Raw genomic sequence first — 16,387 nt, forward strand, 5'->3', positions numbered from 1 at the left:
ATGAGAGCATATAGGATTGCAGGGTTGTACAAGTCCCAGTGTGGACAATGGAGCGATTTTTAGAAGTTTAAGCCCCTCCACCTCACGTAAAAGGCCAGTGGGATAAATGTGAAGGCCTTGTGGTGGAGCTTGGGGGTGAGAACTGGGTGGTATTCCTAAAAAAGAAGGTATAAAAGATTTATTAAGTTTGGAAGAAACCCTGCTCTCACTACTTTGCCAACACTTGACCTATATACATACTATAGGACAACTGAAATTTAGTGGAACCAAATCACTTTTATTGGGCATTTGAGTTACAACACAAAAAGAACAATAGATGGTTTTATACAGTTATGGACAATAGTATGGATAAACAAAAAACAAACAAACATGCACAGCTGAGTAAGAAGGTAAGAGTCCCTGCTGAAGCATTCACGGGAGGTTTAGTTTTCACTGTCACTTTCTCCCAGGGTGTGCTTGTCAAAGAGATACTCTGCCATTCCAGATTTTGGTGCCCCCATCTTGCGCAAGTTGGTCACATGGTCACCCAGTTCTTTGATGGATTTGACTTGCTCATCCAAGTAGTGGGTCTCAATGAAGTCACATAGCTGGAAAAGAAAACAATGCATTAGGCACACCACACTATTGATCCTGCCAGCAAAGCAAAGCAGTCTTCAAAACTATCATCAAGAAGTCAAGGTTTCCTGATGAAACCATGAGCAAAGTCAGCAGTCAAGGTACTGCCAGTAGTTTAAGCCTGGTTTGACCTTAAAATGCCTTTGGATTCTCTTTGAACAGATGTAGCACACAAGTAGCGTGCGGGGTTTTGTTTTTATGAACTCCCATTAAAGGAGAGCAGCTCAAGAATTAGAGCACGATCTACTACTTGATCCAGGCAGGGATGCACTCCATGCTAAAAATGAAAAATCTGTATCAATGAAGACCAAATTCAGTTGCACGTATAGACTATGCAGATTTTGCAATCTGTCCTGCAGTTTTTGCTAGCTACTAAAGAAGTAAGGACTCTGAAGCCCCACCCCAGCCTCTAAAACAAAAGAAAAATATCTGAAAGCTTCTCACTTCTGCAATCATAGTATGCAGTGCAAAAATATACCTGGAAATGTGTGGACAGGCATAAAGGCTAGAAACCGTCTCTTTAAATAAAAATGGCAAAAAATCTCATGGTGTCGAGTTCTCTACCCACACGAACACATTCTGTAGTCCCACAGCTTCTCTGAACACACAGTTCCACCTACCACTACTAAGTTAATTTCCAACTTACATGGGGGTCATTTTTGTCAGTTGCCAGCTTGTGCAGTTCCAAAAGTGACTGGTTCACATTCTTTTCCAAGTGCAAAGCACACTCCATTGCTGTCAATCCACTCTCCCAGTCATCACGATCTGGTTTCTAATAAAAGCAAAGGAAACCACTCTCAAAGCTGAACCACTGGAATAACGAGGATTATTAGTACAACATACACCTATCAGAATAACTGGCAGGTATTTACAGGACAAATTTAGGGCCCTTTATCTAGGAATACACTTTAGATTAAATACTTCATTACAGGGCATGTTCCAATGCAAAATGTGTCTATTGCAATGTCCTCCAGCTCCTGAAACTGTAACTGGCTGCTCCTAACCCAGCTCCAGGCATTGCCAAATTCCATCTACCTCTCCTCTCATCCCTAATAGGAAGGAAAGAGCAACAAAAACTACAGCAGCTAGCTAAACATGCCCATAAACACCCAAATGCTCTGAAAGAGCCAAGCGCTGATTTAAACTGCTCTTGGTCACACCTCAAGTTTCTTGTGATTAGACTTTCCCCTTACTTCCCCTGCCCCCCAGTCAATACTTTTTCCTTTGACACAAGTCACTTGCTTTATCACCGAATACTGAAGTTATATGGAACACCACGTATTTATCTGCAGATTAGAGCTGTTCCCTGTTTATTACATAATCACCATAAGATTGGTTGATGTTGCAGTTTCCATGGCAACTAAATTCTCAAGCGGCATTTTCACTGCAGAACGAGGGGCATGTTCCATTTTGCACATATCTTTTAGCCAAGCATTGCTAACTCAAGCCACCTCAAGCTTGAATGAACTTTTTCCTGGTCAGCTTGGCCAGCAAGACCATCTGCAAGTTGCAAAGGACTGTAGGAAATTCTAGGGAGCTAACACTTCATAGTGTACAGGCTAGGCCTAACGGGACCCACTTTTGGCCTGTGTGAACTGACCCTAACTTTCCTTTTTCATGCAGAGGTGGTAAAGCTGCATTTCAGAAAAGCTGGCCCTACAGTTAGATTTTAGCAGAGAAGGCACCACAATAACTGCCCTATGGCTCCTTGCCACACAGTCTGAAAACCACTAATTCAAAGCAAGAAGTGATCAGCAACTTCACATAATGCTGCAGTTTATCTACTGCTGGACTGTACCACTTCAGATTGGTCATTCAGAATCCAGTTTTGAATCGCCCTCATAACTCCATGCATAATTAAAATGTGAATGTTGGTGAGGGTGTTCTAGTTTCAAATTTCCCCCAAGTAGTTTTGTACAGACAGCAAGGAATTTGTGTAAAGGGATATTTCCCCTCCCTCAACCCCACCCTGGTGTACAGGTATAATCTAGCAATGCTACATCCTATGAGGTCCGTTATTCATGAACTCTTCTTAAGCAGATTTAGCTTCTGTAACCTCTAGACTAGCTGTGGATTTTTCTTCTAATGATACACTCAGTCTTTGGAAAGCACATTTTAGTTCTTTTCATAATTTTAATCTGGATCCCAGTCCAGGAAGCAACAGCGCAGTATTTACCACACTTTTACAACTCACTTTGATGTCCTGCAAGAAGATGCGGCCGCCTCTCTGGTTCTGCAACTTCATAAGTTTCTCTGCATGCTCACGCTCCTCGTGGGACTGGTGAAGGAAGTACTTGGCAAAGTTCTTCAGGGCCACATCATCACGGTCAAAATAGTAGGACTGAAAATAAAGTTCAGATTCATTAATTTGAATCAGGGAACCATGTATTTCAACCATCAATGTCCATACCACTTGACATATGCAGGCAGGAACTTGCTGCTACTGGTTGGCAAATTTATTTTCCTACATGGCAGTTCTTGAAACTACTGATCAACAAATCTATCAAACTTGGCCGCATTAAAGGTTTCCATTACTGTATTACTTGTTTCTGGTATACCATATATAGGCTCAAGGGTCTAGAAGCACTGGAGCTCCAGCCTCAGTCAAGCCACAACAAACTAAATTGACCTCAATGTGGAAAATCTAGTTGACTTTATTATTTAGCAGTAGTGGTGAAAAACTGGCCCTTAACAGCACAATGGTGCTTGCTGAACACTTAAAATGATTAACGCGGTCTAGGAGTAGGAAAATAACTATCAAAGTGACAATTATTGGTAAGGCTAGTTATGAAATAAATCATGACACTCCAAAGCAGGATTGGAAACTTGTGGCTTCTTTGAGACCATGTTGTCTCAAGAATCCAGCCCTTTATAGTCACTTTTGACAGTCCAAGTCTAATCCCTCTAATGCACTTGTAAAACACAGTCCAGGTGAATAAATTAGTTTTAACAGGACTGTGGAAGCTCCAACAGCAACTTTATAGGTTCTAACTTGCTCAATTGTGTAATTTGGTTGTTTAAAGCACTACTATTCATTTGCTTACAAGCTAGTTGTATGTTCTGTTCTACTTTCCAACTAACGCTGATAAAAGCTCTAGGGTTGAAGGCGTCATCCTAGTCCTTTAGGCGGAGTTTGTAATATGGCAGCCTGCTTTAATTAATGCAAATTGAACCGTTAAATGCATGTTGAAATAGGCAGGCCAACCTGTTAATTGCTTATTAGATGCCGCCAGACAAATAATAAAGCAATGAGCAGTAGATTGCTCACACGTGGTCCACTTATCAAAGTTCTCAGCACATTACAGTACATTCTAGCACTCAAAACAGTGGGCACCAAGTGAAAGGCAAACATTTTCAAGCTAGGGTCAGAGAAATGGCTTGTAACTACACCTACAGCCGAAATGACATACTGTTTTAAGCTTCATTGAAGATTCTCCATGAGTCCCACCCACTCACCCACCCTCCTCCTGGCAAGTTTAAGATAGCCATCTTGAAGTCCTACTGTTCTCCACGTTCACATACGCTAGTACAAACATTACAGTGGAAGCCTGTTTATACCAAACGCATATGTGGAAGGACTGGTTAAAGATTAACTTTTAAAATGCAATCCCCTTTTATTCAGAGGCAAGCATACAACCAACTGCTTATTTGTGAGTCCACCCCATGTTGCCTCCTAGCAGGGCTGTGTCAAAAGGTGCCCCCCCAAGCTGCTTTCTGCCCTCCTCGCCGGTCCCGGCAGCCCGGTGCCCAAATGTTTGCCAAACCCCAGCGGGCCCGGCCTGCCAACAGGACCGCCCCCCCCCCCGCCAGTGGCGCAGAAGCTGCATTGACCTTTAAGCCGAGCACGGAGCATCACGGAAGGCCCTGCTGGGCGCGAGGCAGGGCGCACCGCGATGCGCTTCTCGCTCCCGCCGCAGGTGCGCGCAGCAAAACTGCCGCTAGGCAGGAACGGAGAACCAAGAAAACCGCTACAGCGCAGCGGGAGCGGATCAAGCCTCGCGTCTCAGAACTGGGTTCCCAGCAGCGGCCCAAACAAGCAGCATAGAAATGCAAGCTTCAAGGATCTTTTTTTATGGTGGTTCTTCGACTCCCGAGCCGATTCACGCTCGGAACGCGTTGCGCAAGAGGCTGGCTGCTCCAGGGGAGGGGAAAAAAAAGAAGGAACGGAGCGCCTTGCGGCTCCTCGGAAAAAAACAAACCACCAGATTTATTACGACATGAGTAGCGAAGTAGCCCGCGGCTGAAAAAAACCTGTTGGGCCTTTTAAGGCGTCACAAGACGTTGCCGTTTTATGCTCCAACGGGCAGAGGGCAAGCCTCCCTGCACCGTCTGCAGAAGGGCAGCGGAGCGGCTCGAAGGGCGCCGCGATCTCCTCGGGAAAGGAAACCGCTCGGTTGTTTACAGCGAGGAATCCCGAAGGGATCCGCCTGCAGGAGCACGCAGGCCTCGCTCGCCCTCCAAGGACAAGCCAATGCACGGCTAGTAAACAGAGACGGAGGCGGCGCCCCCGGGGAGGGGAGGGCGCTCCAGCCGCCGCCGCAGCTTCCATTTCCTTCGCCCCCGGCTCCAGCAAGGCACCATTCCCTGCTCCAGTTCAGGACCCCCCCCCCCCCACGCCCGCCTGCCCAGGTCGGAGCTCACCATGCTGAGATACACGTAGGAGGCGTAGAGCTCCAGGTTGATCTGCCGGTTGATGGCGGCTTCGCAGTCCTGGTGGTAGTTCTGGCGCACCTGGGAGGGAGACGAAGCCATGGCAGCGCGGCTGTAGGTGGTGCAGCTGGGTCGGGCAGGCGGAGGCGCGGAGGTCGGGTGGGCCCGAGCAGGGGTGGGTTCCGTCCAATCACTGTTGAAGCAGGAACCTCCTCGGCCGGGTCTGGTGGAACGTTCTAAAGCCCTGCGCCTTACGTAGCTGCCGTATATACCCGGACCCCGAGGCTGCGTCACAATCGGAGGCGGGAAAAGCCACGCCCACCGCCGCGCGAGGAGGGGGGCGGAGGGAAGGAAGGGGAGCTGCGCTCCGATCTCGCGCCTGAGGAGTAAGCGTGACGCAGCAGTTTCTCTGGCGGCGAAGGGGACAGGCGGCGGGAGCGAGAAGAGCGCTCCAGCTCCAAGGAGAAATCGCTGAGTCGTGGTGTTATTCGAAATTCAAATAAAAGTTGCATGCTGAAATATGGGAATGAAAGACCCGAAGGCGGTGGTACCCTATAGAGAAGGACGCCAGTTAACGCGTAACCCAAAACAGTGTGTACGTGAGCGCGCGCACATACACTTCTGGGAGTGTAACATCCATAGGAGCCAATTTCTAGGTGGTCCACCCCCCCCCCAACAAAAAATTTGAGGGGAGCATTCAGATAGTGTGCGTGCGCCGCATCATGTGATGAATTATGCAGGGCGGGGCTTACCTGCCCGCCCCGCCCCCCAATATTTTATTCCAAGTTGGCATCCCCAGTAACATCAAGTGATGAACTGCTACACAGAGACTGGAAAAATAGTGACACAAAAACTTCATCTCTTCTGAGAGAAGAATTATTGTGATGTAGTGCAATGGTTCTAAAAGTGGGTTGCAAGTCATTGTTGGTAGGGCAAAGATCATTTCCAGCCTTCTCTGGGTGGTGGGCATCTTACCAGCTTGAAAGCAGAGTACCCAAGCAACTAGCTGTTGAATCTGTGTTATTTCGATGCAAGGGGAGGTAGGGGGGCATTTTTTTTATTTATTTAAACTGTTTTTAATCCTACTCTTCAGAAGAAGAAGAGTGAGAGAAGGGGGGAAAGGAAACTCAAGACACCAGTTCCTAAAGTTACAGTTCTTTTAACAGGTCAATTATATCAGGCCTGGTAGCCTGAAGGAATGGCTATTGCTAGGTGACCCACAAGGGAGAAGACTAGCCAAAGGTAGCTGGTCTCCCAGCAGAGCGGCTGAAATAGCCCTGTTACCTTTTCTTTCTCACTACTGTAACCTGATGAAACAGGCAAGGCTAGGATGGTGTTCAGAGAGAGCCCAGAGACAACTGGTCTCTCAGAGCAGCTGATGGCCAGGTCGCAGCTTCCAGAGAGAGAAAACACTTATTCTTCTGTTTTAATGTGCGTTCACAGTTCCTGTAAATGTAGCACCTTCTTTTACAGCAGTGCTTTTTAGGGGTTCCTCAATCAAAAAGAGAGTTGGAAAAAACTGCTTTATAGCACTGTATACATTGCACACATACTTCACTCCTTGACAGGAGAAAATATAGCTGTGTACATACACAGTGCTCATTGTACATAAAACAGGCGTCAAGCCAAAATCAATAAGGCTCTTCTGTGAGGTCTGGTGATATGTTCTGCCAAATGATTTTTTAACAAACAAACCTCCAAGTATACATTTTCTTGAATGCGCCAGGAAACACCTTTTCACAATGATGCACTATATAACTGTACTTCTTCTTTTTTTATCGTCACGTCATTTTCAGCATCCTTCACATTTTCAGAATTTCAAAACACTGGCAGAATTGTGAAATTTAGTTCCCAAGTGAGAAAGTCCTGAATCAGCCCCAGTAACGTACTAGTGGGAAGGGAAGCTGCAGAATCAGGTATGAATTCAGAGACGATTCGGAGAGTAGAAAAACACTGTGAAGTGATTATAAAATAGATGCCCTTAGTGGCTGTGGATTCTCTTTAAACTCTTGTATTACCAGGGAGCATTGAAAAGGCTTATTGTTTCAGCCCATAACTTGTAGACTGAAAGCCAGAAAGAAGCAGCAGACTTCAAACTGGTACTAATTTAAAAGGTCTATTATTGTCAAAGAGAGTAACAGGATAACTAAAGGATTTCAATAGCAGCTTGGTCAGGGTGATGCGATTTGATATTCAAAAAAGGAAAGCAACTCACAACATGCTGAGTACAAATGATGATGATTATGATGATGATTAAAATTTGTATACCACCATCTGAAGATCACAGGGCAGTTAAATATTGATTGATTGTTTAGAAATGTCGTGGCATCTAACATGTTTCAAGCTACAGCTCTTCCTTGGGGACAATAATTAGCGTGCACTTTCAACATGCAACACTATTATGTATATTTGGTTTATAGCTGCTGGTTTTATTTGTATCTTGATAAATTTTATATTTGTGTTTAGCACTCGATTCTAAATCAATTATTTTACATTGTAAACTGCTCAGAGGTTTTTGTTAATTAAGTAATATATAAATATGGTCAAATAATATGTCGCAGGAGATTCCTCCATCCTCAAAGATAGCCCATCAAAAGAAGAAGTAGAACCAATAGGCAGCCAAGCTAAGAGAGCCAGGAAAGGAGGGGAGATAGTGGACAGTGTTGGCAGTGGGTTAAGAGACAAAAAAGCAACAACAATGGAGAGATTATCGGTAGGTAAAGGAGGCAGAGACCTCAAAGAAAGGCAAATAAGAGACAAAACCCCTCATGGGCTTCCATTCACTGAGAAGCTCTATATGTATTCATCAGTTTGCACGAAGGGCTCCTCACATATGGGGAGGAGCGGCTACAGGCATGGCAAATGGGACAAGCTAGTCTGTGCAGCCACATGGTCCTCTTATGCCTGTTGAACATGTGACACAGACTAGTCCCACATGGGACCCCCTTCTACAACAGCTCTACTGGCTAGCTATTTCCAGGCTCAATTCAAAGTGCTGGTTATGAGCTATAAAGCCCTACACGGCTTAAAAGGGTAAAGGTAAAGGGGCCCCTGACCATTAGGTCCAGTCGCAGATGACTCTGGGGTGGCAGCACTCATCTTGTTTTACTGGCCGAGGGAGCTGGCGTACAGCTTCCGGGTTATGTGGCTGGCATGACTAAGCTGCTTCTGACAAACCAGAGCAGCGCACGGAAACGCTGTTTACCTTCTCGCCGGAGCGGTACCTATTTATCTACTTGCACTTCGTGCTTTGGAACTGCTGGGTTGGCAGGAGCAGGGACCGAGCAACGGGAGCTCACTTTGTCACGGGGATTCGAACCGCCGACCTTCTGATCGGCAAGCCCTAGGCTCTGTGGCTTAACCCGCAGTGCCACCTATTTGAAAGTCTTATTCCCTCATACGAAGCTCCCCAATGTTTGAGATCTTCAGGGAAGGCCCTTCTTTTGATCTTGCCACCCTCACAGGATCACTTATGGACAGAGCCTTTTCGGTGGCTGCCCCCAGATTTTAGAACTCCCTCCCTAGAGAAGCTACACTGGCTCTCTCTCCTTGTTGGCCTTCCGCAGGCAGGTGAAGAAGTTCTTGTTCCAACAGGCTTTGAGGAATTGATTGCTTTTAATGAAAGGGCTGGTGCTATGCTGTTTTCATTGTAATTATCTGTATGTTTTTAATGGATTTTATATATGTATATAGTTTTGTTTTTTCTGTGTTTTTAGCCATTATTATTTTTAATTGTAAGCCACTTTGAGTTGCATTAGGGGAAAAGGTGAGGTATAAATATAACAACAACAACAGCAGCAGCAGCAGCAGCAACAACAACAACAACAACAACAACTTTAAAGCCATGCCCCCTTGTTGTAGTATCTGCCCTCCATACAATTCACTAGTACATCATTTTGTCTGTCCTCCTGACATGTGGGAGTTCTAGCATTTGGTACACTTGTAGGACCAAATGCACAGCTGGCAAGGGATGCATGCAGTCCAGGCATCTGTCAGCAGCAGATGGCCATGCTTACCTGGTGACACCCTGGTCTCCTGCTCAACATGTGGGAAGGTTGTTTGTAAGAATTCTTCTAAAAGGAGAGGCCAATGGATGGCAGGAAGGGATTAAGTAAGCAAAGGAGCTTTGGATGCTAAGGGGCTGTGGTAAGAGATGCCAGAGTAATTGTTTGAATTAGCCACCCATACGTTTGTCTGCAGTTCTCACAGAATAGCTTTGATCCAGCAGAGCACTTTATGGATCTGACCTTACAGTGTGTTTTGAGAAGAAGCTTTTAGGCAGAGTAACTTTTTTAAAGTTTATTTAGCTGTTTGTTTTGAATCTGACATGTCACCCAGACAGGAAATGAGTGTAAAAGTTCCATTGGGTAACTACCCGGGCTATCGCTTGTAGAAACCCAATTACGTCAGGCAAGCTATGCAATGCCCTGTAAGGAACTTTGTGCAACAATGAGGAAAAACAAACTACAGAAATATCACCTTGTGGTGAGTCTACAAAATACTTAAGAGATTAGGAGAGCATAACCTGGGTTTTGAAAACGCTTAAGAAAGCCAAATCACAGTAAAATGCTATGTCATGTTAAAGCCAATCAGAGTATTAAATATTAAGAAAGCAAAGCTACACAATGCAGAATTAAAACCACAGTGGGAAGTGCCACAGAACTCCACTGGAGGATGAACCAAGTTGGTCAATTACTCATCTTACATGACTCACAGGGGTGCTGGTAATAATTTGTACATTTTCTTGCACCAGTCCCTTTGACATAGGTCAGAATTAGGAAAGGTAATGCCTGCCACTGCCCTGTACTGTGAATGAGAAGCTATTGCTGCTGCTCCATAAACCCTAATACATAAGCTGCTGTATACAGTGGTCAAGGTACTGTACTGCTGAGAAGTATTGGGCCACTTGTTGGAAGTGTCTATAATGTCCAAACCCTGTATTGATTTGCCAATCCGATTTTTGTTCTCCAGGCCACAGATGTCGCTGGAAATGCTGACACTCTTATTTGCCAGAATGCAACAGCCTTGCTGGGTCAGGCCAAAGGCCCATCTAGTCCAGAATGCTGTTCTCACACCAGCCAGCTTGAGCCACTGCCTCCTTTTGTTGTTCTTCTACCAGTTCCCTTAGCCTCCTGGGCTGTCTGCAGGCGACTGGGCTGTCTGCAGGAGATTGAAAAGCAGTCACCTTGGTGCTGATTTGCTGCCTCAAAAGTATTTCAACGTATGTAGGCACCACCTCACAAGGACCAGACCACCCTACACAACAGAGAGAACATTGTTGAGGGTTCAGTCCCAAGAGGAGAAGCAGATGTCCCTCAGGCACTGAGCTGAGATGTCAGAGGAAAAAATTCCAGAAGCTAAACACAAGAAGGCAAATGAGGGGGAAAGATATCTCTGTTGAAATGCCATTACGGAGACTTTCCACTCCCTATAACCACTTCAACCCCCTTCCAGCTACTGTGCAAATACAACTGGTAAACAATGAGGCTGACTGGTAGGTCTGATGGCTGTGGAAATCTAGCCCTGCCCTTTGCTCAAGTTAGTGAGAGAGCGCTGCTTGTTTTTAAACAAGGGCTGAACTAGGCAGTGTCATTAAATACCGTATGTCTCTGCCCTTCCTGTGTCATTTATTATGATTTTTAAATGTAAACTGCAGCAGGTCTGGGGAATTGTCCAGATTGAAGAAGGCAGAAGTAGGGAGCTTTTCCCCTCCCTTGCTGAAGTCCTTTGAAGCTATTTGCATAGGGAGGAAACCCCCCCTCCTTTGGCGCCAGAAGCAGGGGCATGTAACCTCAGGTCTAGTTAAATATCAGCAGTTCCAAAAGGCAAGCAGAGACAATAAAAACAACCGTGAGTCCTCCTCCTCCTCCTCAATCGTTTCCTAATCCCCATCCATGTCCCTTCTCCTGCCCCCAATCCCTCATGTGTGCTGTCAGTCCCTATTTTGTCCTATAACCATGCCCAAAAGCTGAGCTCACAGTGGCCATTCCACATTCTGCTCATTCAGGAATCCACACACTGCTCTTCATGTGATGAGGGGAAAGCCAGCATGTTGCAACTTGGGCATGTGGGATTATTTTTTTAAAAAAATAGTTAAACAAATGGAACCAAAACAGCTGTAGAATATGGAAGGGGGGGGGCAGCAGCAGCTGAGCAGAAAAAGCCCCCACATATCAGGAGAAAAGAGAAACACACTTCTTGTAAACAAAATCTGCCCTTTTTCCCTTATGGGGTATCCAAGAGCCTGTATAGAGTTCTTACGTGGGTTCCCTATTGGTAGGAGAAAATAACAGAGGCCAACCAGAGAATATTGAGAAGCAAAGCAGCTAGTAAGCCTGATCTTTACTGATCTGTTGCAACAGGATGCTCCCCTCACATGCAGGAAAGGAGGAGGACCCAGAACCAAAGTGTGCCTGCCCTTACATAGACATTTTAAATTCCCTGCCCTGGAGCTCAAGACCACCTCTCCATACATCATACCTACATCACAGAAAAGGTGGTCTACAACAGAAATTTGAATGTTGTTGTTTTTCCTGTCTGTCAGGTTATCTGATAATGCTTTATCTGATTGCCTTTCCTTGTAGTCTGCCCATTCCTTTGAGATGGTGATTTCCCAATTCCTGAGACAATGGGAAGGCTCCCTGACCCCCCTCCCTCCTTGTAGAGAAAACATTTGGTCAGCAGAGAAAACATTTGGTTTCAGGTCAGTCTTCCTGTGCTGATCTATGTACATGCTTGGTTGGTACATTTATGAACATTTATTATATATATATAAGACCTTAACTTTTATTATTACACACTCTTCCCAAGGCAGAGTCTAGATAGCTTTGTCACACCAAAGAGCACAATTTGGTTAACAGAGCTCAAATCTATGAATGTTAAAAAAAAGTCTGGGTCTGTCTCACATGCAAAAAGTTAACTGAGTTATTTGTCCCTTTATTTTGGCATAAGCTCTCATGAAGGAATCGCCAACGGCAGGCCCTTCAGATGTTGCTAAGCCACAGCTCTCAACCATGTGGACAATGCTCAGGGATAAGGAGAGTAACATCTGGAGAGCAGGAGCCATTTTTTGTTTTGCTTTCGCTAATGTTTATGGGAAGATTGCCAGCAGTCCTCTTTGGGAAGGGGTGAGGCAAAGTGAGGGGGAGAAAAGGGACATCATCACTCATCACTGAAATGTAAAGTTGTGCGCTAAATCCAAGTTACAGACTGAAGACAACTAATCTCAGATTTCTAGTAAGGAATTAAAGGACATTTCTTTAGTAGCTGATTGATAGGGGCCCAGACTACAGGACATTCTAGCAAGACCTATTTATTCAGTTTGCTCTAGGTTTGACATACTTAACAAAACAAAGTTTTACTCTCACGAAAAGCCTTTACGCTACAACATTTTAGAACTCCCCTGGTGGTAGGGCTCTTGCGCTGGAATATCTCCTCATAACACTAACTCTGTCCGAATAGAATCTATTGATGAATCTTGTTTCACCATTTTGAAAACACCATTCCACAAAATATACCCAATACCACAAACAATTGCCAGAAGGCCCTTGGAACTGGACATCAGTGTCCTGGCTGAACGATGGGAATGGAGACACTCCTTCACGTATACAGGGCTGAGGCGTGAACAAGCTTTCAAGTAACCGAGCTTGGAACACTTTGTTAAGTTGGATGATACACAAAAGCAGGGGTGGGAGATGAGTAGAACAAGAACAAAAAGTACTAGACTTATGGCAGGCAATCTACTGCATTTGCAGCACCCTTTCTTCCTCAGTCTATCATCAGCTGAAAGACTTGGGTGCCTTGTCCTTAAAGCCCTTACATATTGTAGAGTACCCATACCTTTTGCTGTCGGGGGGCAATTTGGAAATCTAATAAACTGTCGAGGGCACAAGAAGATACCCATTTTGCAGAAGAAAAACTGGTGATGTAGCAGACAAAACACCAACACATCCAAAGCAAGTAAGAGACAAGAGAGAGACAATCCCCCCAACAAACATGTAACCTCCCCAATCAAAAACAGACACAACGCTGTTCATAAATAACTGGGAGGATTGAAGACCCCAGTTATTAGAGGGTTCAACAGAGTGGAACTATAGCGTGGAACTTCAACCGGTGCTACGCAGTTTGATCATATTACACCAATTTTGCACCAGACACTTTAGTTACTCATTCCCAGGCTCAACTGAAAGGACTGGTGCTGGCCTCTAAAGCCCTGAATGGTGTGGGACCAGGTTTGCTGAAGGACTACCAACACCAGGCATGGGGAACCTCCATTTAGAGCACAATGCAAGCCGCAAGGATCAGCTGATATTTGGGTTTGAGTGTTTTGCACATAGAGCTATACAACCCCTACAAATCAGAGACCCCCCAAAAAAGTTTTTTTTATTAGATTTCTTATTTGCTCTTCACTGTATGGTTCCAGGGTGGGTAACAAGCAGTAGATTCATGCAAACAAGTAAAACAGTTTATATAATATTATAAAAACCAAATCAAATGATTTCAAGCAAAAGCAATAAGCTTCAGAAAAATGTCAAGGGACCTAGGAATAGAGTTAGAAAGCCACTACTCTCTATCTTTCACCAAAAATCATTATTCCACTCTTAGGTATATTCCGAATAAATGTGTAGTTTTACTAGCTTTCATAGGAGGATACAGTAGAGAATTCAAATCTGACTTATTGCACACTTGGCCAGTTTGTAATGAGAGAGCTTCTGGGTAGTTGCACTAGGCCCCTTAGGGACTGACTGTTCCATCTGTGTGCATCTTCATACGCATTTCTGAACATGTCAGCACATATTACAAACTTTAGCTAGGTATAAAATCATTTTTTATCAGGTGATATTAGTCATTCATCGTATTATGGAGCCGACAGACATACAGTAATTACCATCTTGCCAAGGCCCTCTTAGGCTGGCAGGCATTCATGCTGTAGCGCTTCCTCAAGTCACAGAAGCAATACTAACCCTCTGTAATTATCACCAGGAGACAGAATCACAAAGGAGCACAGCTTGGGAGAACAAGAGCTGCAAATTCAGTCAACACAGTTTAGCAAGCGGTTGCTGATGGAAAGAGCTACATCTCACTCTTTAGAAACTCATTTGAGTGAGCGGCAGATCCTTCATGACTGGGTTGGTGCAAGGCACGCACGCACGCACACACACACACACACACACACCACTCTAGGAGGTGAATGGTAGAATCATCACAGAGTTCTTTGGAAATGTAAAGGTTGGCAAAAGGACACTCAGTGCTCAGGAAGCAGTGCTCCTGTAGAGAATTGCTGTGCACATCCTTTCAAAGCAGCTCTAGGAAAAGGAGCAAAGCACCTTCAATCCTGTGCCATTACCAATGACTTCCAAAAGAGCCAGTATTTCAATTGCATTACAACTGAGCACTTGTTATTCACCCAAAATTGTGTAAGTAGTAGAGAATAAGGAAACACATTCCATCAACAGCCTTGACTCAACACCTGCAGTCTTAATGCAGATTAAGTACAAATTACATGGGAGCCTCTGTGGTCCAATTTATGCAGACAAAAGGAATGAAAGGTTTTTGTTTTGTTTTGTTTTGCTGATGTTAAAGGAGATTCATGGGATTAAAAAACCCACATTGTACAAAAATATGTTTCCAGTCATCTGACAAAGGGTCGTTCTTTCAAAATCCATAGCGACTGATTCATCTTTTTCCTTCCTGCTCTTCTGGCTATGTCATTATGCCAATTCAGATTTCAGCTGACGGGACAAGATTCCTCTGACACAAGACATGAATATTACTTTGACAAACAAGGAATTGTTATGAATGAGCGGGTTGTTGCTCCAATGCCAATTTGATAGCCTTACCTTCAATTTTCTAAGTCCACATGCAGATACAGAGTGTAGCAAATTGAGGAGCTGTAAAAAGGAAGATCTCTTCTTTGGGTTGAGACCACCTGCTCTTCAAAACACCAAAAATCTGCTCCAGGTCAGGGATGTACATGTGTACATTTCCCTATGCCAGCAGATATCCCTGGTAGCATTCGGTGGCTTGCAAGCATTTGCCCCGGAGGGGGATAGAAGTATGTTTGCCAATGCAACACAAGAAACACCTGGCTCCTTTTGCCTACTAGTATATCACACAGTTGCTAGTGCAAGAGGAGTCTGTGACAGGCAGCAACCACATTCTGCACAGTAGGCTACTGTTTTTTTAGGCAGAGGTGAGTCATGCATAATAGAGAATGCTGGGGAAGTTACAATTCCAATAGACTCCCCTACTTCCAAAACAAATAAATCAATGAAAATTACTGTATTTTTCGCTCCATAAGACACACTTTTTCCCTCCTAAAAAGTAAGGGGAAATGTGTGTGCGTCTTATGGAGCGAATGCAAGCGAGAGGCTCTGCTCAGCGCTCCCTTTAAAGAGCCGTGTGGAGCGTGTGTGCGGCTCTTGGGGGCTTTTCCCTGAAGAGGAAGAAGGGCAGCTCTGCTCAGAGCTCCCTTTAAAGAATCCCCCCCCCTTGCATTCCCCCTTTAAAAACTAAGTGCGTCTTATGGTCAGGTGCATCTTATGGCACGAAAAATACAGTAGCTACCAACTGATTGATTAATCTCAAGGCTCACTTTTATAGCATGACCAGTAATATAATATTAGTCTGGATTCACAACTTTTCATCAAGGTTTGCCTAGCAACACAAATCATGTTTAGCTACCTTCTGTGCCTGATTGCTGTTTTGGACATTGAAACTGAACACGCCTGCTAGGACAGATCTGGGCTTGTCTCTTCCAAGGAAACGGCCTTGGCATCCTCATGTCGTATAATCTTTGCTACCAAGACAAGGGCATTACTTCTTCTCCTTTGATACAGCAGTCCCCAGAGGCAGTTTCAAATAAGAAAAAACACATTTGTTGCAATTATCACTTTAAAACCCTAAAGCTAGCTACCTCCATGTAAATAAAGCCAAGGTCACTGCAATACTCCCATTAGATGGAGCCATGAAAAGTGAGTTTATGTACTGCTTTTGTCAAGATGACAGATTTCATCCTCCTCAAAATTTCAGAAATAACCATGTGAGCTGTAACATCCCTTGGTTTTACTGCCTTTCTAGGAAAGTCATCAAAATATTTGTCTTTTATTTACTTGACTGCAAA

General features: G+C 44.6%; 1 protein-coding gene and 1 long non-coding RNA gene across 2 annotated transcripts; one reads left to right on the forward strand and one right to left on the reverse strand.

Annotated features, from left to right (window-relative positions):
• Positions 1 to 256: 256 nt before the first annotated feature.
• FTH1 (ferritin heavy chain 1) lies at positions 257 to 5,564 on the reverse strand. Its single transcript, XM_083445901.1, has 4 exons — positions 5,257 to 5,564; positions 2,810 to 2,956; positions 1,262 to 1,387; positions 257 to 587 (listed from the first exon to the last, which is right to left on the reverse strand). Exons 1-4 carry the CDS (start codon positions 5,365 to 5,367, stop codon positions 423 to 425), a joined length of 549 nt encoding a protein of 182 aa, XP_083302027.1. The 5' UTR covers positions 5,368 to 5,564; the 3' UTR covers positions 257 to 422.
• Positions 5,565 to 6,437: 873 nt separating this feature from the next.
• On the forward strand, positions 6,438 to 10,879 carry LOC310679925. Its single transcript, XR_014512569.1, has 2 exons — positions 6,438 to 7,181; positions 10,237 to 10,879. It is a non-coding gene; the product is annotated as an uncharacterized lncRNA (long non-coding RNA).
• The last annotated feature ends 5,508 nt before the right edge of the window (positions 10,880 to 16,387 follow it).

This window comes from Podarcis tiliguerta (assembly GCF_965153285.1).
Source record: "Podarcis tiliguerta genome assembly, chromosome: 1".
Lineage (NCBI taxonomy): Eukaryota > Metazoa > Chordata > Lepidosauria > Squamata > Lacertidae > Podarcis > Podarcis tiliguerta.

What these genes read in the sequence shown, in the direction of transcription:
- FTH1 (XM_083445901.1), bottom strand. Translation starts at nt 5,367, where the DNA reads ATGGCTTCGTCTCCCTCCCAGGTGCGCCAGAACTACCACCAGGACTGC. An exon ending in CCTACGTGTATCTCAGCATG is followed by an intron (nt 2,957 to 5,256) that starts GTGAGCTCCGAC and finishes CTTTATTTTCAG; the next exon opens with TCCTACTATTTTGACCGTGA. An exon ending in CTGACAAAAATGACCCCCAT is followed by an intron (nt 588 to 1,261) that starts GTAAGTTGGAAA and finishes TTTCTTTTCCAG; the next exon opens with CTATGTGACTTCATTGAGAC.